This window comes from Bufo bufo, chromosome 1 (assembly GCF_905171765.1).
Source record: "Bufo bufo chromosome 1, aBufBuf1.1, whole genome shotgun sequence".
NCBI classification, from domain to species: Eukaryota; Metazoa; Chordata; class Amphibia; order Anura; family Bufonidae; genus Bufo; species Bufo bufo.
In genome coordinates, this window is record NC_053389.1 from 794,239,212 (window position 1) to 794,262,238 (window position 23,027).

General features: G+C 42.5%; 1 protein-coding gene across 1 annotated transcript in view; it reads right to left on the reverse strand.

Annotated features, from left to right (window-relative positions):
- Window positions 1–23,027, reverse strand: part of CACNA1A (calcium voltage-gated channel subunit alpha1 A) — a 285,029-nt gene that overhangs the window by 156,750 nt on the left and 105,252 nt on the right. Inside the window, exons 4-7 of the mRNA XM_040415070.1 lie at window positions 18,466–18,557; window positions 15,555–15,707; window positions 14,553–14,740; window positions 72–175 (exon numbers count right to left, since the gene is read on the reverse strand). Of these exons, the coding sequence (XP_040271004.1) occupies window positions 72–175; window positions 14,553–14,740; window positions 15,555–15,707; window positions 18,466–18,557 (537 nt within the window). The remainder of the gene's footprint in view (window positions 1–71; window positions 176–14,552; window positions 14,741–15,554; window positions 15,708–18,465; window positions 18,558–23,027) is intronic.

Consider the following 23,027-nt stretch of genomic DNA (forward strand, 5'->3'; position numbering starts at 1 on the left):
TCGGGAATGGCCTCCAGGATAAACCACTCCTAAACCAAAGCAGTTCTCTTCCAGCCTTGATTTCAGCTTACCCTGAAAGGACACCCAAGACAAGGTTAAGCATGAAGAAGGAGCCGATGATAATAAGGGGGATGAAGTAAAGCCAGTTCCACGTGCTGCCAAACACATCATTACTCTGCATGGAGAGAAGGGTAAAGAGGGGATTACAGAGAACGAGCCGAGCAAACACATGGAGATCTACAGTCTAGAGGGCACCTGGGCTCAGGCTTCACACTGCAAACCCAAGAGCAGATCTGCCACATAAGTTACATTCCTAGAAAGCTGTGGTGTTCATGTAATAAGAGATGAGGTCATAGATTATATGGTCGGTGATACTTACAGGACAGGATAAAGATGAGGGGTCATATAATGAGATCAGTGATATAGGAAAGTTATAGGATGGAGGGGGGGGGCATGTAATGACAGATCAATGGTAGATACAGGTCAGTTATAGGATGGAGGGGGGGGGCATGTAATAACAGATCAATGGTAGATACAGGTCAGTTATAGGATGGAGGGGGGGGGCATGTAATAACAGATCAATGGTAGATACAGGTCAGTTATAGGATGATGAGGTCATAGATTATATGGTCGGTGATACTTACAGGACAGGATAAAGATGAGGGGTCATATAATGAGATCAGTGATATAGGAAAGTTATAGGATGGAGGGGGGGGCATGTAATAACAGATCAATGGTAGATACAGGTCAGTTATAGGATGATGAGGTCATAGATTATATGGTCGGTGATACTTACAGGACAGGATAAAGATGAGGGGTCATATAATGAGATCAGTGATATAGGAAAGTTATAGGATGGAGGGGGGGGGGGGCATGTAATGACAGATCAGCGATAGATACAGGTCAGTTATAGGATGGAAGGGGGGGGGGGGGCATGTAATAACAGATCAATGGTAGATACAGGTCAGTTATAGGATGATGAGGTCATAGATTATATGGTCGGTGATACTTACAGGACAGGATAAAGATGAGGGGTCATATAATGAGATCAGTGATATAGGAAAGTTATAGGATGGAGGGGGGGCATGTAATAACAGATCAATGGTAGATACAGGTCAGTTATAGGATGGAGGGGGGGGGCATGTAATGACAGATCAGTGATAGATACAGGTCAGTTATAGGATGGAGGGGGGGGCATGTAATGACAGATCAGTGATAGATACAGGTCAGTTATAGGATGGAGGGGGGCATGTAATGACAGATCAGTGATAGATACAGGTCAGTTATAGGATGGAGGGGGGCATGTAATGACAGATCAGCGATAGATACAGGTCAGTTATAGGATGGAGGGGGGGGCATGTAATGACAGATCAGTGATAGATACAGGTCAGTTATAGGATGATAGGATCATGTAATAACAGATCAGTGATAGATACAGGTCAGTTATAGGATGGAGGGGGGGGGGGCATGTAATGACAGATCAGTGATAGATACAGGTCAGTTATAGGATGGAGGGGGGCATGTAATGACAGATCAGTGATAGATACAGGTCAGTTATAGGATGGAGGGGGGGGTCATGTAATGACAGATCAGTGATAGATACAGGTCAGTTATAGGATGGAGGGGGAGGGGGTCATGTAATAACAGATGAGTAATGGTTACAGGTCAGTTATAGGATGGAGGGGGAGGGGGTCATGTAATGACAGATCAGTGATAGATACAGGTTAGTTATAGGATGGTGGGATCATATAATAACAGATGAGTGATGGTTACAGGTCAGTTATAGGATGAAGGAGCCATGTAATAACAGATGAGTGATAGATACAGGTCAGTTATAGGATGGAGGGGGGGGCATGTAATGACAGATCAGTGATAGATACAGGTTAGTTATAGGATGGTGGAGCCATGTAATAACAGATGAGTGATAGATACAGGTCAGTTATAGGACGATGGGTTTATGTAATAGATCAGTGATAGATACAGGACAGTTATAGGATGGTGGAGCCATGTAATAACAGATTGGCGATAAATACAGGGTAGTTATAGGATGATGGAGTCATTCAATTACAGATCAGTGACACATACAGGACCTTTACAATATAAGGGGGGCATATATTACCAGATGAATGGTTGATATAGGGCACGTATATATACGATGAGGGGGTCATGTAATAACTGATGAGAATAATACAGTACTTGGATGCTGTTATGCAGTATACATGACATTTATAGTGTTGGATGGGAGTGCTCTGCAGGTTCCCCCCCCTCGCTCATGTCCCTGCAGGCAGATGGGGGTGGCACACTCCTCTACGTGTGCACTGAAAGGTTCCTGTGCCCGTTTCTTGATGCTAAAAATATAACTGGCAAGAGAAAGCATCCTAAGAAAGAGAGCGGCCCTCCTGTCAGAGAATGGGAGGAGGGGGAGGGGAGAGCCATTTCCCTTTCTATCATCATGCTGCCCTTGAGCGAAGAGAAGAGAAGACCACTGCTCTGCCCGAGTCACACACATTGTCACCCAGGCATTAGCTTACGGTATATAGAAAATCAATGGCAGTAGTAGCATCTCATCACTCTCCTCTGCCTTCAAGGGCCATGATCTTCCAGCACACTATATCTCGCTGAGTTTTCGTGCCACTTGCCTGGTATTATAGGTATCGGCCCATCCTCTCTCCTCTTTTTATGGCCTAATGACGGTATATCCAAGACCTCCTTCATTTTCCCACCATTCTATTAGAACATGACATCAAATCTGGCGATTAATCACTCCCATCATCCGGTTTTATCCATCGGTCATGATCTCTGCCGTGTGATATTAACCCCTTTACCTTTAAAGGCAGCAGGTTCCTGTAGTCTACCCCTGTCAGACCCTTTCAGAGGGGGCAGCTGTATCCCTGAAGTAGCAGGGGCCACGTCTGTACACATGATGTATTCAGGGCTCCCCGGCCTTCATGTGACTGGTCTGGACCAGGGCGCCATTGTCAGGACATTGTCAGGACGTGCACACTACTCTCATCATCACTATCCTAGTAATGATACACCAATGCTAACCACACTACTACCATGAGAGGTGAGACATTGCTGTACGACATATAGGAATGAACTAACGGGTACTTCTCACAACAGGCTTCACCCTATAAACGCACCTTTATATGTCACCATATAGGACTACTCACATCCTCTGCTCATACAGTATATACCGTACACTCCCATACCCATCTCTAGTTCCACCGTCATTCTCCTCTGCCCATGAATACTCTCTCTTTCATCCATCTCTGACCATTCATATTCCGTGTATCTGCTGTATACCTCTGCCCATATACACTGCCTGTCCCAAAATAAAGTCGCCACCAAAAAAAAAAGGCTCACACACTCTAATATTTCGTTGGACCGCCTTTAGCTTTGATTACGGCACGCGTTCGATGTGGCATTGTTGCGATAAGCTTCTGCAATGTCACAAGATTTATTTCCATCCAGCGTTGCATTAGTTTTTCACCAAGATCTTGCATTGATGATGGTAAAGTCTGACCGCTGAGCAAAGCCTTCTCCAGCACATCCCAAAGGATCTCAATGGACGGGACTAAGGCACCCATTAGTGGCCCCCTGTATTAATAAGACCCCCATTAGTGGCCCCCTGTATTAATAAGACCCCCATTAGTGGCCACCAGTATTAATAATGCCCCATTAGTGGCCACCAGTATTAATAAGACCCCCATTAGTGGCCACCAGTATTAATAATGCCCCATTAGTGGCCCCCTGTATTAATAAGACCCCCATTAGTGGCCCCCTGTATTAATAAGACCCCCATTAGTGGCCACCAGTATTAATAAGACCCCCATTAGTGGCCACCAGTATTATTAAGACCCCCATTAGTGGCCACCAGTATTAATAATGACCCATTAGTGGCCCCCTGTATTAATAAGACCCCCATTAGTGGCCACCAGTATAAATAAGACCCCCATTAGTGGCCACCAGTATTAATAATGCCCCATTAGTGACCCCCAGTATTAATAAGGCCCCCCATTAATGCCCTCCTAGTATTATTTTTCCTCCATTAGTGGCTACAAGTATTAATAATGCCCCCATTAGAGGCCACAGTATTATTAATGTCCCTTTCCCACTCTTCTTGTGCAAAACAAATAAAACTCACCTCATCCATTTGATCGCGCCGCAGTGAACACTCGCTGCTCACTGAATGCGCAGGACAGGACCTGCGCTCCAGCGAGATGATGTTTCTCAGGTCCTGCTGCTTTCAGTCAATGCTGCAAAATGTCATCACGCTTGAGTGCAGGTCCTACATCCATCTCTGCCCAGTCATACTCTATCCTATATCCATCTCTCCCCAGTCATACTCTATCCTATATCCATCTCTCCCCATTCATACTCTATCCTACATCCATCTCTCCCCATTCATACTCTATCCTATATCCATCTCTCCCCAGTCATACTCTATCCTATATCCATCTCTCCCCAGTCATACTCTATCCTATATCCATCTCTCCCCATTCATACTCTATCCTACATCCATCTCTCCCCATTCATACTCTATCCTATATCCATCTCTCCCCAGTCATACTCTATCCTACATCCATCTCTCCCCATTCATACTCTATCCTATATCCATCTCTCCCCAGTCATACTCTATCCTACATCCATCTCTCCCCAGTCATACTCTATCCTACATCCATCTCTCCCCATTCATACTCTATCCTATATCCATCTCTCCCCAGTCATACTCTATCCTACATCCATCTCTCCCCAGTCATACTCTATCCTACATCCATCTCATCTCTCTCCATTCATACTCTATCCTACATCCATCTCTCCCCATTCATACTCTATCCTATATCCATCTCTCCCTATTCATACTCTATCCTACATCCATCTCATCTCTCTCCATTCATACTCTATCCTACATCCATCTCTCCCCATTCATACTCTATCCTATATCCATCTCTCCCTATTCATACTCTATCCAACATCCATCTCATCTCTCCTCATTCATACTCTATCCTATATCCATCTCTCCCCATTCATACTCTATCCTATATCCATCTCTCCCCAGTCATACTCTATCCTATAACCATCTCTCCCCAGTCATACTCTCTCCTATATCCATCTCTCCCCAGTCATACTCTATCCTATATCCATCTCTCCCCATTCATACTCTATCCTACATCCATCTCTCCCCATTCATACTCTATCCTATATCCATCTCTCCCCAGTCATACTCTATCCTATATCCATCTCTCCCCAGTCATACTCTATCCTATAACCATCTCTCCCCAGTCATACTCTCTCCTATATCCATCTCTCCCCAGTCATACTCTATCCTATATCCATCTCTCCCCATTCATACTCTATCCTACATCCATCTCTCCCCATTCATACTCTATCCTATATCCATCTCTCCCCATTCATACTCTATCCTATATCCATCTCTCCCCATTCATACTCTATCCTACATCCATCTCATCTCTCCCTATTCATACTCTATTCTACATCCATCTCATCTCTCCTCATTCATACTCTATCCTATATCCATCTCTCCCCATTCATACTCTATCCTATATCCATCTCTCCTCATTCATACTCTATCCTATATCCATCTCTCCCCATTCATACTCTATCCTACATCCATCTCTCCCCATTCATACTCTATCCTATATCCATCTCTCCCCATTCATACTGTATCCTATATGCATCTCTCCCCATTCCTACTCTATCCTACATCCATCTTATCTCTCTCCATTCATACTCTATTCTACATCCATCTCATCTCTCTCCATTCATACTGTATCCTACATCCATCTCTGCCCAGTCATACTCTATCCTATATCCATCTCTCCCCATTCATACTCTATCCTATATCCATCTCTCCCCAGTCATACTCTATCCTATATCCATCTCTCCCCATTCATACTCTATCCTACATCCATCTCTCCCCATTCATACTCTATCCTATATCCATCTCTCCCCAGTCATACTCTATCCTACATCCATCTCTCCCCATTCATACTCTATTCTATATCCATCTCTCCCCAGTCATACTCTATCCTACATCCATCTCTCCCCAGTCATACTCTATCCTACATCCATCTCATCTCTCTCCATTCATACTCTATCCTATATCCATCTCTCCCCAGTCATACTCTATCCTATATCCATCTCTCCCCATTCATACTCTATCCTACATCCATCTCTCCCCATTCATACTCTATCCTATATCCATCTCTCCCCAGTCATACTCTATCCTATATCCATCTCTCCCCAGTCATACTCTATCCTATATCCATCTCTCCCCATTCATACTCTATCCTACATCCATCTCTCCCCATTCATACTCTATCCTATATCCATCTCTCCCCAGTCATACTCTATCCTACATCCATCTCTACCCATTCATACTCTATCCTATATCCATCTCTCCCCAGTCATACTCTATCCTACATCCATCTCTCCCCAGTCATACTCTATCCTACATCCATCTCTCCCCATTCATACTCTATCCTATATCCATCTCTCCCCAGTCATACTCTATCCTACATCCATCTCTCCCCAGTCATACTCTATCCTACATCCATCTCATCTCTCTCCATTCATACTCTATCCTACATCCATCTCTCCCCATTCATACTCTATCCTATATCCATCTCTCCCTATTCATACTCTATCCTACATCCATCTCATCTCTCTCCATTCATACTCTATCCTACATCCATCTCTCCCCATTCATACTCTATCCTATATCCATCTCTCCCTATTCATACTCTATCCAACATCCATCTCATCTCTCCTCATTCATACTCTATCCTATATCCATCTCTCCCCATTCATACTCTATCCTATATCCATCTCTCCCCAGTCATACTCTATCCTATAACCATCTCTCCCCAGTCATACTCTCTCCTATATCCATCTCTCCCCAGTCATACTCTATCCTATATCCATCTCTCCCCATTCATACTCTATCCTACATCCATCTCTCCCCATTCATACTCTATCCTATATCCATCTCTCCCCAGTCATACTCTATCCTATATCCATCTCTCCCCAGTCATACTCTATCCTATAACCATCTCTCCCCAGTCATACTCTCTCCTATATCCATCTCTCCCCATTCATACTGTATCCTATATCCATCTCTCCCCATTCATACTCTATCCTACATCCATCTCATCTCTCCCTATTCATACTCTATTCTACATCCATCTCATCTCTCCTCATTCATACTCTATCCTATATCCATCTCTCCCCATTCATACTCTATCCTATATCCATCTCTCCTCATTCATACTCTATCCTATATCCAACTCTCCCCATTCATACTCTATCCTACATCCATCTCTCCCCATTCATACTCTATCCTATATCCATCTCTCCCCATTCATACTGTATCCTATATGCATCTCTCCCCATTCCTACTCTATCCTACATCCATCTTATCTCTCTCCATTCATACTCTATTCTACATCCATCTCATCTCTCTCCATTCATACTGTATCCTACATCCATCTCTGCCCAGTCATACTCTATCCTATATCCATCTCTCCCCATTCATACTCTATCCTATATCCATCTCTCCCCAGTCATACTCTATCCTATATCCATCTCTCCCCATTCATACTCTATCCTACATCCATCTCTCCCCATTCATACTCTATCCTATATCCATCTCTCCCCAGTCATACTCTATCCTACATCCATCTCTCCCCATTCATACTCTATTCTATATCCATCTCTCCCCAGTCATACTCTATCCTACATCCATCTCTCCCCAGTCATACTCTATCCTACATCCATCTCTCCCCATTCATACTCTATCCTATATCCATCTCTCCCCAGTCATACTCTATCCTACATCCATCTCTCCCCAGTCATACTCTATCCTACATCCATCTCATCTCTCTCCATTCATACTCTATCCTACATCCATCTCTCCCCATTCATACTCTATCCTATATCCATCTCTCCCTATTCATACTCTATCCTACATCCATCTCATCTCTCTCCATTCATACTCTATCCTACATCCATCTCTCCCCATTCATACTCTATCCTATATCCATCTCTCCCCATTCATACTCTATCCTACATCCATCTCTCCCCATTCATACTCTATCCTATATCCATCTCTCCCCATTCATACTGTATCCTATATCCATCTCTCCCCATTCATACTCTATCCTACATCCATCTCATCTCTCCCTATTCATACTCTATTCTACATCCATCTCATCTCTCCTCATTCATACTCTATCCTATATCCATCTCTCCCCATTCAAACTCTATCCTATATCCATCTCTCCTCATTCATACTCTATCCTATATCCAACTCTCCCCATTCATACTCTATCCTACATCCATCTCTCCCCATTCATACTCTATCCTATATCCATCTCTCCCCATTCATACTGTATCCTATATCCATCTCTCCCCATTCCTACTCTATCCTACATCCATCTCATCTCTCTCCATTCATACTCTATTCTACATCCATCTCATCTCTCTCCATTCATACTCTATCCTATATCCATCTCTCCCCATTCATACTCTATCCTATATCGATCTCTCCCTATTCATACTCTATCCTATATCCATCTCTCCCCATTCATACTCTATCCTATATCCATCTCTCCCCAGTCATACTCTATCCTATAACCATCTCTCCCCAGTCATACTCTCTCCTATATCCATCTCTCCCCAGTCATACTCTATCCTATATCCATCTCTCCCCATTCATACTCTATCCTACATCCATCTCTCCCCATTCATACTCTATCCTATATCCATCTCTCCCCAGTCATACTCTATCCTATATCCATCTCTCCCCAGTCATACTCTATCCTATAACCATCTCTCCCCAGTCATACTCTCTCCTATATCCATCTCTCCCCAGTCATACTCTATCCTATATCCATCTCTCCCCATTCATACTCTATCCTATATCCATCTCTCCCCAGTCATACTCTATCCTACATCCATCTCTCCCCAGTCATACTCTATCCTACATCCATCTCTCCCCATTCATACTCTATCCTATATCCATCTCTCCCCAGTCATACTCTATCCTACATCCATCTCTCCCCAGTCATACTCTATCCTACATCCATCTCATCTCTCTCCATTCATACTCTATCCTACATCCATCTCTCCCCATTCATACTCTATCCTATATCCATCTCTCCCTATTCATACTCTATCCTACATCCATCTCATCTCTCTCCATTCATACTCTATCCTACATCCATCTCTCCCCATTCATACTCTATCCTATATCCATCTCTCCCTATTCATACTCTATCCTACATCCATCTCATCTCTCCTCATTCATACTCTATCCTATATCCATCTCTCCCCATTCATACTCTATCCTATATCCATCTCTCCCCAGTCATACTCTATCCTATAACCATCTCTCCCCAGTCATACTCTCTCCTATATCCATCTCTCCCCAGTCATACTCTATCCTATATCCATCTCTCCCCATTCATACTCTATCCTACATCCATCTCTCCCCATTCATACTCTATCCTATATCCATCTCTCCCCAGTCATACTCTATCCTATATCCATCTCTCCCCAGTCATACTCTATCCTATAACCATCTCTCCCCAGTCATACTCTCTCCTATATCCATCTCTCCCCAGTCATACTCTATCCTATATCCATCTCTCCCCATTCATACTCTATCCTACATCCATCTCTCCCCATTCATACTCTATCCTATATCCATCTCTCCCCATTCATACTGTATCCTATATCCATCTCTCCCCATTCATACTCTATCCTACATCCATCTCATCTCTCCCTATTCATACTCTATTCTACATCCATCTCATCTCTCCTCATTCATACTCTATCCTATATCCATCTCTCCCCATTCATACTCTATCCTATATCCATCTCTCCTCATTCATACTCTATCCTATATCCAACTCTCCCCATTCATACTCTATCCTACATCCATCTCTCCCCATTCATACTCTATCCTATATCCATCTCTCCCCATTCATACTGTATCCTATATCCATCTCTCCCCATTCCTACTCTATCCTACATCCATCTCATCTCTCTCCATTCATACTCTATTCTACATCCATCTCATCTCTCTCCATTCATACTGTATCCTATATCCATCTCTCCCCATTCATACTCCATCCTATATCGATCTCTCCCTATTCATACTCTATCCTATATCCATCTCTCCCCATTCATACTCTATCCTATATCCATCTCTCCCCAGTCATACTCTATCCTATAACCATCTCTCCCCAGTCATGCTCTCTCCTATATCCATCTCTCCCCAGTCATACTCTATCCTATATCCATCTCTCCCCATTCATACTCTATCCTACATCCATCTCTCCCCATTCATTCTCTATCCTATATCCATCTCTCCCCAGTCATACTCTATCCTATATCCATCTCTCCCCAGTCATACTCTATCCTATAACCATCTCTCCCCAGTCATACTCTCTCCTATATCCATCTCTCCCCAGTCATACTCTATCCTATATCCATCTCTCCCCAGTCATACTCTATCCTACATCCATCTCTCCCCAGTCATACTCTATCCTACATCCATCTCTCCCCATTCATACTCTATCCTATATCCATCTCTCCCCATTCATACTCTATCCTATATCCATCTCTCCCCATTCATACTCTATCGTGCATCCATCTCTCCCTATTCATACTCTATCCTACATCCATCTCTCCCCATTCATACTCTATCCTACATCCATCTCTCCCCATTCATACTCTATCCTATATCCATCTCTCCCCATTCATACTCTATCCTATATCCATCTCTCCACATTCATACTGTATCCTATATCCATCTCTCCCCATTCATACTCTATCCTATATCCATCTCTCCCCATTCATACTCTATCCTACATCCATCTCTCCCCATTCATACTCTATCCTATATCCATCTCTCCCCATTCATACTGTATCCTATATCCATCTCTCCCCATTCATACTCTATCCTACATCCATCTCTCCCCATTCATACTCTATCCTATATCCATCTCTCCCCATTCATACTCTATCCTACATCCATCTCTCCCCATTCATACTCTATCCTATATCCATCTCTCCCCATTCATACTCTCTCCTACATCCATCTCATCTCTCCTCATTCATACTCTATCCTATATCCATCTCTCCCCATTCATACTCTATCCTATATCCATCTCTCCTCATTCATACTCTATCCTATATCCATCTCTCCCCATTCATACTCTATCCTACATCCATCTCTCCCCATTCATACTCTATCCTATATCCATCTCTCCCCATTCCTACTGTATCCTATATCCATCTCTCCCCATTCATACTCTATCCTACATCCATCTCATCTCTCTCCATTCATACTGTATCCTATATCCATCTCTCCCCATTCATACTCCATCCTATATCCATCTCTCCCTATTCATACTCTATCATATATCTATCTCTCCTCATTCATACTCTATCCTATATCCATCTCTCCCCATTCATACTCTATCCTACATCCATCTCATCTCTCCCCATTCATACTCTATCCTATATCCATCTCTCCCCATTCATACTGTATCCTATATCCATCTCTCCCCATTCATACTCTATCCTATATCCATCTCTCCCCATTCATACTCCATCCTATATCTATCTCTCCCTATTCATACTCTATCCTATATCCATCTCTCCCCATTCATACTCTATCCTATATCCATCTCTCCCTATTCATACTCTATCCTATATCCATCTCTCCCCATTCATACTCTATCCTATATCCATCTCTCCCCATTCATACTCTAGCCTACATCCATCTCTCCCCATTCATACTCTATCGTGTATCCATCTCTCCCTATTCATACTCTATCCTACATCCATCTCTCCCCATTCATACTCTATCCTATATCCATCTCTCCCCATTCATACTCTATCCTACATCCATCTCTCCCCATTCATACTCTATCCTATATCCATTTCTCCCCATTCATACTCTCTCCTATATCCATCTCTCCCCATTCATACTCTATCCTATATCCATCTCTCCCTATTAATACTCTATCCTACATCCATCTCTCCCCATTTATACTCTATCCTATAACAATCTCTCCCCATTCATACTCTATCCTATATCCATCTCTCCATATTCATACTCTATCCTACATTCATCTCTCCCCATTCATACTCTATCCTATATCCATCTCTCCCTATTCATACTCTATCTTACATCCATCTCTCCCCATTCATACTCTATTCTACATCCATCTCATCTCTCCCCATTCATACTCTATCCTATATCCATCTCTCCCCATTCATACTCTATCTTACATCCATCTCTCCCCATTCATACTCTATTCTACATCCATCTCATCTCTCTCCATTCATACTGTATCCTATATCCATCTCTCCCCATTCATACTCTATCCTATATCCATCTCTCCCTATTCATACTCTATCTTACATCCATCTCTCCCCATTCATACTCTATTCTACATTCATCTCATCTCTCTCCATTCATACTGTTTCCTATATCCATCTCTCCCTATTCATACTCTATCCTATATCCATCTCTCCCCATTCATACTCTATTCTACATCCATCTCATCTCTCCCCATTCATACTCTATCCTATATCCCTCTCTCCCCATTCATACTCTATCCTATATCCATCTCTCCCTATTCATACTCTATCTTACATCCATCTCTCCCCATTCATACTCTATTCTACATCCATCTCATCTCTCTCCATTCATACTGTATCCTATAATATCCATCTCTCCCCATTCATACTCTATCCTATATCCATCTCTCCATATTCATACTCTATCCTACATTCATCTCTCCCCATTCATACTCTATCCTATATCCATCTCTCCCCATTCATACTCTATCTTACATCCATCTCTCCCCATTCATACTCTATTCTACATCCATCTCATCTCTCTCCATTCATACTGTATCCTATATCCATCTCTCCCCATTCATACTCTATCCTATATCCATCTCTCCCTATTCATACTCTATCTTACATACATCTCTCCCCATTCATACTCTATTCTACATTCATCTCATCTCTCTCCATTCATACTGTATCCTATATCCATCTCTCCCTATTCATACTCTATCCTATATCCATCTCTCCCCATTCATACTCTATTCTACATCCATCTCATCTCTCCCCATTCATACTCTATCCTATATCCCTCTCTCCCCATTCATACTCTATCCTATATCCATCTCTCCCTATTCATACTCTATCTTACATCCATCTCTCCCCATTCATACTCTATTCTACATCCATCTCATCTCTCTCCATTCATACTGTATCCTATAATATCCATCTCTCCCCATTCATACTCTATCCTATATCCATCTCTCCCCATTCATACTCTATTCTACATCCATCTCATCTCTCCCCATTCATACTCTATCCTATATCCATCTCTCCCCATTCATACTCTATCCTATATCCATCTCTCCCCATTCATACTCTATCCTATATCCATCTCTCCCCATTCATACTCTATTCTACATTCATCTCATCTCTCTCCATTCATACTGTATCCTATATCCATCTCTCCCTATTCATACTCTATCCTATATCCATCTCTCCCCATTCATACTCTATTCTACATCCATCTCATCTCTCCCCATTCATACTCTATCCTATATCCCTCTCTCCCCATTCATACTCTATCCTATATCCATCTCTCCCTATTCATACTCTATCTTACATCCATCTCTCCCCATTCATACTCTATTCTACATCCATCTCATCTCTCTCCATTCATACTGTATCCTATAATATCCATCTCTCCCCATTCATACTCTATCCTATATCCATCTCTCCCCATTCATACTCTATTCTACATCCATCTCATCTCTCCCCATTCATACTCTATCCTATATCCATCTCTCCCCATTCATACTCTATCCTATATCCATCTCTCCCCATTCATACTCTATCCTATATCCATCTCTCCCCATTCATACTCTATCCTACATCCATCTCATCTCTCCCCATTCATACTCTATCCTACACTCATGTCTACCCATTCTTACCACATTATACACATCTAATCTATTCCTACTATATGCCATCAGTCTACATTTCTGACACAGCGTTGTTCTCTTCCCTTCATTTCCATCTGAACTGTAGCACAACGGTTAATGCTGTTTTCAGCAGCCAGCATGCCCCCATTCTGCAGATTTTCCACAATGTTCGGTCTGTAGCTAGCCTTCTGCGTCTCTTTTCTCTGTCCCTCGCCATTCTTCCCTCTTTACCCTGACTCTGCAGAATTCCTACTCATTAAGCCCTCACGTATGTGCAGTTATTCGTGGTGCCTCTTCAGCACCAGCTGTCAGCCCAGCTCTTAGACCCAAGTGTATCAGCGCAGGAACACAGGACCTACCAGCGAGCCTGCCCTATTTGTTAGCAGCATCGATAACAGTAATGAAAGAATAGCTCTTCATTGTGGAGATGTGGTTCATTTATTTTGCATTTGTTGCACAATTGGTTGTATTTTTTTATGGCATACTCATACATACACTTACATGGTACAAAATGTCTGTCCAGCCCTCCATAGTTATACACTGAAATACAGTGAGCACTGCAAACAGGATGTTATCAAACTGAGTAATGCCATTATTGGGTCCCTCCCATTTGGCGTAGCATACTGTGCCATCAGGGCACCTCCGTGATGACGAATCATTGCCGCAGAGGCCTTCCACTTGTATCTCATCTAGAAGGGAACAGAGAAAGCATTACAACATATGCCTGCTGATTGGTGCATACACAGATGGCTGAACATAAGAGCATGCAATCTAAATCTGGCCTTGTACGCGGTGGCTTTGTTTGCCGGCATAGTTGAGGAAATCGTCAATTTTCAACAGTAACTTAAAATGACGGGCGAGGATGAAAGCACACGCAAAAAAGAAGGTACTCTCAGAACGTGGGGCATTGTAGGCTCTGTTCACATTATGTTTTCAGCCCCCATTTGGCTTATGCACAGTGAAAATCTTCTGACGGAAGGATGTGACCTATCTCTCTGTATAGTCATATAGTGGGATATGTCACTAATAGGAAATATATAAACCATGTGGTAATCCCCCCCCCCCCCCGTATATTGCTATAGTGAATAACAGTCTACTACATACTATTGCAATGCAGCAGAAAGGTGAACGTAGAAATACAGGCCAAAAGGACACTAATCAGGTGAGTGGAGCCCTATGGATATGTCTAGCATACACAACAGGACCTTTTGCTGGTGTACAGCAGAACATAGGCTCACAACTTGATGTGAATACAGCCTAAGGTGTTCACGCTGACCTAAAACATGAACCCTAAAGAGCATTTCCCACTATAATCAGAACCTTTCCTTGAAATAATCGGGATAAAATACCATCATATTACCCTTGAGATCTAAAACCACATGGTATAAAAAAAAAAGTCTACATTCTTCTTTGAGACATCTCCACCTGCCGAAAAGATCCATTACTAAGAAAGGAGTATGGTAGGTCATGGACCTACTACATAGTAGGAAGGCTGAGACTCACCTCCATACGGTTCATAGCAAGAATTATGGAATTTTCCTATGTAGAAGTCAAGTCCAATGATAGCAAAGATGAGAATAGCAAAAAAGAGTAGCAACCCAATCTGGAGCAGAGGAATCATGGCTTTCATAATAGACTTCAGGACCACTTGTAAACCTGCAGGAGACAAAATATCCACAACTGAAGATGCCAGAACCAAGACTAGATATTGTCAATGTGTTCTCCATCCTCAAATATGTATTCCATGTAAGAGAATTGTTAAAAAACACAAAACATAAAATGTACACCAGCTCAAACCATGTGCTAAAATAAGAGAACAGACAGTGAGTAACGTAAAGGAGACTTCATTCTGGTCACCACATCTATGGACACGTTCATCAAGGGCCGGATCTGCAGCAAATACAGCAGCCTGTTCATTTTACTTCTTAATGTGAGTCCCTGGGATTGGATCCCCACCAATCATTCACTAAAGCCGGTCAAAAGAATAGGCCATCAATGGATATTCCTGGAAAACCGGAAAACAGGAAAATATCTTCTCCTACACACCACCTTTATCTGAGATGTACACGTGGGATATAAGGATTGGTGGGACATCCATAAAACCGCAGTGCCTTCATCATACACAAATAGCTGTTGTCATTCCAACAGGAGCTGTACTTTATGTGGTCTCGTCACATACAATGCATTCGGGAAGTTTTCACACCCTTTGACTTTTTCACATTTTGTTATGTTGCAGCTTTGTGCTAAAAAAAAATAATAATCAAGTTTTCCCCATCATTCATCTTTCAATACCCAATAATGAGAAATTGAAAATAGAATGTTAGAAATCTTTGTTAATTTATTGAAAAGGAAAAAACGAAACTCTCACACTGAGATTAGTATTCAGACCCTTTACTCAGGAGTTGAAGCCCCTTTGGCAGCAATTACAGCCTCCAGTCTTCTTCAGTATGATACCACAAGGTTTTCTGCCATTCTTCTCTGCAGATCCTCTCAAGCTCTGTCAGGTTGGATGGAGACCGTCGGTGGACAGCCATTTTCAGGTCTTTTCATTGATGTTCGAAGGGGTTCAAGTCAGGCTCTAGTTGTGCCACTCAAGGACATTCACAGAGTTGTCCCTAAACCGCTCCTGTGTGGTCTTGGCTGTGTGTTTAGGGTCATTGCTTTGTTGGAAGGTGAACCTTCAGCCCAGTCTGAGGTCCAGAGCTCTGGCTCAGGTTTTAAGAATATCTCTGTACTTGGCTCCATTCAGCTTTCCCTCAACTCTGACCAGTGTCTCTGCCCCAGCTGCTGAAAAAGATCCCCACAGCATGATGCTGCCATCACCATGCTTCACCGTAGGGTTGGTATTGGGCATGTGGTGAGCAGTGCCTGGTTTCCTCCAAACATGACGCTTGGAAATGAGGCCAAAAAGTTCTTGTTTCATTAGACCAGACTGTTTCTCACAGTCTGAGAGTCCTATAGGTGTTTATTTGCAAACTTTCATGTGTCTTTTACTGAGGAGAAGCTTCTTTCTGGCCATGCTGCCATAAAGCCCAGATTGATGGAGTGCTGCAGTGATGGTTGATCTTCTGGAAGTTTCTCTGCACACAGGGTCTTTGGTGCTCAGCCAGAATGACCATTGGGTTCATAGTCACCTCTATTACCAAGGCCCTTCTTCCCTGATTACTCCCTGATTGCTTAGTCCGGTGGGGTGGCTACCTCTAGGAAGAGTCCTGGTTGTTTCAAACTTCTTCCATTTAAGAATTTTGGAGGCCACTGTGCTCTTGGAAACTTTCAGTGCAGTAGACATTTTTTGTCCCCTTCTCCAGATCTGTTCCTCTACACAATCCTGTCTCTGAGCTCTACAGGCAGTTCTTTCCTCCTCATGGCTTGGTTTTTGCTCTGATCTCCATTGTCAGCCGTGAGAGCTTAAATAGACAGGGGTGTGTCTCTTTCCAAATCTTCTCCAGTCAACTGAATTTACCACAGGTGGATTTCAATCAAGGAGTAGAAACAGCTCAAATATCATCAAGGGAAATGGGAGGCCCCCAGAGCTAAATGTCATAGCAAAGGGTCTGAATACTTATGTCCATGTGAAATTTTTGTTTTTGCTTTTTCAATAAATTTACAAACATTTCTAAAATTCCTTTTTCACTTTCTCATTGTAAATATCACTTGATTTGGATTTTTTTAAAGGGTTAAACCTTTTATCTGTTAAAGATGACTAACTAAAAATATGGTCATCTGGCAAATGTCCCTTTAGTGACACATTTTCTGGACGGCCGTTTCTGCATCAGTGACAGGAATGGCCTGGTCAGAGGAGGGCTGGCACCGCTTCATCTGGGACAGTAGGAGGTCTATGGAGCAGAGAGTTTGTCATATGTTCATGCTTACTAACTGTAAATGAGATGAAAGCAGATATTCCAACATAAGATATATGGGATATGAGGGAGGGAGCTCATATCATACCTTATACGTAGTACTAATCAATTATGATTAAAGGGTGAGTGCCAAGATGGAGTCACCTGCTTCTCCAAGCCCAGAGCTGGGGTGAAGTGTCCAATATTCAGGACAAGCCCCACTGACCTAACTATGCCCCTGTGGCCAGTTCTGTGTACTCGATGTCTATAGTCATATCTTTCCACCGACTCAAAGGCTAAGGCAGGCATTACCCTGTTCCACAACTTCATGTATCAAAAGCATCTAAAATGGTCATAGGCTTCTGCTGATACCATGAGTGGTGAGGTTTACTTCACAAGCAGGACACTCATCTGGAAAGGGACACACATGCAACCTTTGGTTCCCATGCAACATACTAAAAGATGTTCACAGGTTCAAAAACAACCCAGTGTGACAAAGCAACAGCGGGTCAGCAGAAAACAAAGATTAAGATAAAACAGTGGGCAAATGTTTTAAAAAAATGGAATGGACGTACTTGGAATTCCAGACACCAGCTTCAGGGGTCTGAGCACACGAACAGCCCTGAGGGTCCGAAGATCGAACTCTTGCCCAGTAGATGCAATAATTCTGCAAATATAAAATACATACAGTTACTATATGATGTTAGGGTTATTTAATATACAATAAAACATAGCAGTCATGTACCACAAATTAATATAAAGATAGCAGTAAAGAACTGAAATATACAGAAAGCTGATCTATTTGTAAGGTACCAACACTCCTGATCCTCCTATTACCCCAGTAACATCTTATTACAGTAACCCGGCTCCTGATCCTCTTATTACCATGTAACATCTTATTACAGTAACCCGGCTCCTGATCCTCTTATTACCATGTAACATCTTATTACAGTAACCCGGCTCCTGATCCTCTTATTACCCTGTAACATCTTATTACAGTAACCCGGCTCCTGGTCCTCTTATTACCCTGTAACATCTTATTACAGTAACCCGGCTCCTGATCCTCTTATTACCCTGTAACATCTTATTACAGTAACCCGGCTCCTGATCCTCCTATTACCCCTGTAACATCTTATTACAGTAACCCGGCTCCTGATCCTCTTATTACCCCTGTAACATCTTATTACAGTATATCGGCTCCTGATCCTCTTATTACCCTGTAACATCTTATTACAGTAACCCGGCTCCTGATCCTCTTATTACCCTGTAACATCTTATTACAGTAACCCGGCTCCTGATCCTCTTATTACCCTGTAACATCTTATTACAGTAACCCGGCTCCTGATCCTCTTATTACCCTGTAACATCTTATTACAGTAACCCGTCTCCTGATCCTCTTATTACCCCAGTAACATCTTATTACAGTAACCCGGCTCCTGATCCTCTTATTACCCTGTAACATCTTATTACAGTAACCCGGCTCCTGATCCTCTTATTACCCCTGTAACATCTTATTACAGTAACCCGGCTCCTGATCCTCTTATTACCCCAGTAACATCCTATTACAGTAACCCGGCTCCTGATCCTCTTATTACCCTGTAACATCTTATTACAGTAACCCGGCTCCTGATCCTCTTATTACCCTGTAACATCTTATTACAGTAACCCGGCTCCTGATCCTCTTATTACCCCTGTACCATCTTATTACAGTAACCCGGCTCCTGATCCTCTTATTACCCGTGTAACATCTTATTACAGGAACCCGGCTCCTGATCCTCTTATTACCCTGTAACATCTTATTACATTACAGTAACCCGGCTCCTGATCCTCTTATTACCCTGTAACATCTTATTACATTACAGTAACCCGGCTCCTGATCCTCTTATTACACCTGTAACATCTTATTACATTACAGTAACCCGGCTCCTGATCCTCTTATTACCCTGATCCTCTTATTACCCCTGTAACCTCTTATTACAGTAACCCGGCTCCTGATCCTCTTATTACCCTGTAATATCTTATTACAGTAACCCGGCTCCTGATCTTCTTATTACCCTGTAATATCTTATTACAGTAACCCGGCTCCTGATCCTCTTATTACCCCTGTAACATCTTATTACAGTAACCCGGCTCCTGATCCTCTTATTACCCTGTAATATCTTATTACAGTAACCCGGCTCTTGATCCTCTTATTACCCCTGTAACATCTTATTACAGTAACCTGGCTCCTGATCCTCTTATTACCCCTGTAACATCTTATTACAGGAACCCGGCTCCTGATCCTCTTATTACACCTGTAACATCTTATTACAGTAACCCGGCTCCTGATCCTCTTATTACCCTGTAACATCTTATTACATTACAGTAACCCGGCTCCTGATCCTCTTATTACCCCTGTAACATCTTATTACAGTAACCCGGCTCCTGATCCTCTTATTACCCCTGTAACATCTTATTACAGTAACCCGGCTCCTGATCCTCTTATTACCCTGTATCATCTTATTACAGTAACCCGGCTCCTGATCCTCTTATTACCCTGCAACACCTTATTGCAGTAACCCGGCTCCTGATCCTCTTATTACCCCTGTAACATCTTATTACAGTAACCCGGCTCCTGATCCTCTTATTACCCTGCAACACCTTATTACAGTAACCCGGCTCCTGATCCTCTTATTACCCCTGTAACATCTTATTACAGTAACCCGTCTCCTGATCCTCTTATTACCCTGTAACATCTTATTACAGTAACCCGGCTCCTGATCCTCTTATTACCCCTGTAACATCTTATTACAGTAACCCGGCTCCTGATCCTCTTATTACCCCTGTAACATCTTATTACAGTAACCCGACTCCTGATCCTCTTATTACCCTGCAACACCTTATTACAGTAACCCGGCTCCTGATCCTCTTATTACCCCTGTAACATCTTATTACAGTAACCCGACTCCTGATCCTCTTATTACCCTGTAACATCTTATTACAGTAACCCGGCTCCTGATCCTCTTATTACCCCTGTAACATCTTATTACAGTAACCTGGCTCCTGATCCTCTTATTACCCTGTAACATCTTATTACAGTCACCTGGCTCCTGATCCTCTTATTACCCTGTAACATCTTATTACAGTCACCCGGCTCCTGATCCTCTTATTACCCTGTAACATCTTATTACAGTAACCCGGCTCCTGATCCTCTTATTACCCTGTAACATCTTATTACAGTAACCCGACTCCTGATCCTCTTATTACCCTGTAACATCTTATTACAGTAAACCGGCTCCTGATCCCCTTATTACCCTGTAACATCTTATTACAGTAACCCGGCTCCTGATCCTCTTATTACCCTGTAACATCTTATTAAAGTAACCCGGCTCCTGATCCTCTTATTACCCCTGTAACATCTTAATACAGTAACCAGGATACTAATCCTCTTATTACCCCTGTAACATCTTATTACAGTATCCGGGCTCCTGATCCTCTTATACCCCTGTAAAATCTTATTACAGTAACCCGGCTCCTGATCCTCTTATTACCCTATAACATCTTATTACAGTAACCCGGCTCCTGATCCTCTTATTCCCCTGTAACATCTTATTACAGTAACCCGGCTCCTGATCCCCTTATTACCCTGTAACATCTTATTACAGTAACCCGGCTACTGATCCTCTTATTACCCTATAACATCTTATTACAGTAACCCGGCTCCTGATCCTCTTATTACCCCAGTAACATCTTATTACAGTAACCCGGCTCCTGATCTTCTTATTACCCTGTAACATCTTATTACAGTAACCCGGCTCCTGATCCTCTTATTACCCTGTAACATCTTATTAAAGTAACCCGGCTCCTGATCCTCTTATTACCCTATAACATCTTATTACAGTAACCCGGCTCCTGATCCTCTTATTACCCTGTAACATCTTATTACAATAACCTGGCTCCTGATCCTCTTATTACCCTGTAACATCTTATTACAGTATCCCAGCTCCTGATCCTCTTATATACCCCTGTAGCATCTTATTACAGTAACCCGGCTCCTGATCCTCTTATTATCCTGTAACATCTTATTACAGTAACCCGGCTCCTGATCCTCTTATTACCCCTGTAACATCTTAATACAGTAACCAGGATACTAATCCTCTTATTACCCCTGTAACATCTTATTACAGTATCCGGGCTCCTGATCCTCTTATTACCCCTGTAAAATCTTATTACAGTAACCCGGCTCCTGATCCTCTTATTACCCTTTAACATCTTATTACAGTAACCCGGCTCCTGATCTTCTTATTATCCTGTAACATCTTATTAAAGTAACCCGGCTGCTGATCCTCTTATTACCCTGTAACATCTTATTACAGTAACCCAGATCCTGATCCTCTTATTACCCCTGTAACATCTTATTACAGTAACCCGGCTCCTGATCCTCTTATTACCCTGTAACATCTTATCACAGTAACCCGGCTCCTGATCCTCTTATTACCCTGTAACATCTTATTACAGTAACCCGGCTCCTGATCCTCTAATTACCCCTGTAACATCTTATTACAGTAACCCGGCTCCTGATCCTCTTATTACCCCTGTAACATCTTAATACAGTAACCAGGATACTAATCCTCTTATTACCCCTGTAACATCTTATTATAGTAACCCGGCTCCTGATCCTCTTATTACCCTGTAAAATCTTATTACAGTAACCCGGCTCCTGATCCTCTTATTACCCTGTAACATCTTATTACAGTAACCCGGCTCCTGATCCTCTTATTATTCTTTAACATCTTATTACAGTAACCCGGCTCCTGATCCTCTTATTACCCTGTAACATCTTATTACAGTAACCTGGCTCCTGATCCTCTTATTACCCCTATAACATCTTATTACAGTAACCCGGCTCCTGATCTTCTTATTATCCTGTAACATCTTATTAAAGTAACCCGGCTGCTGATCCTCTTATTACCCCTGTAACATCTTATTACAGTAACCCAGATCCTGGTCCTCTTATTACCCCTGTAACATCTTATTACAGTAACCCGGCTCCTGATCCTATTATTACCCCGTAATATCATATTACAGCAACCCGGCTCCTGATCCTCTTATTACCCCTGTAACATCTTATTACAGTAACCCAGCTCCTGATCCTCTT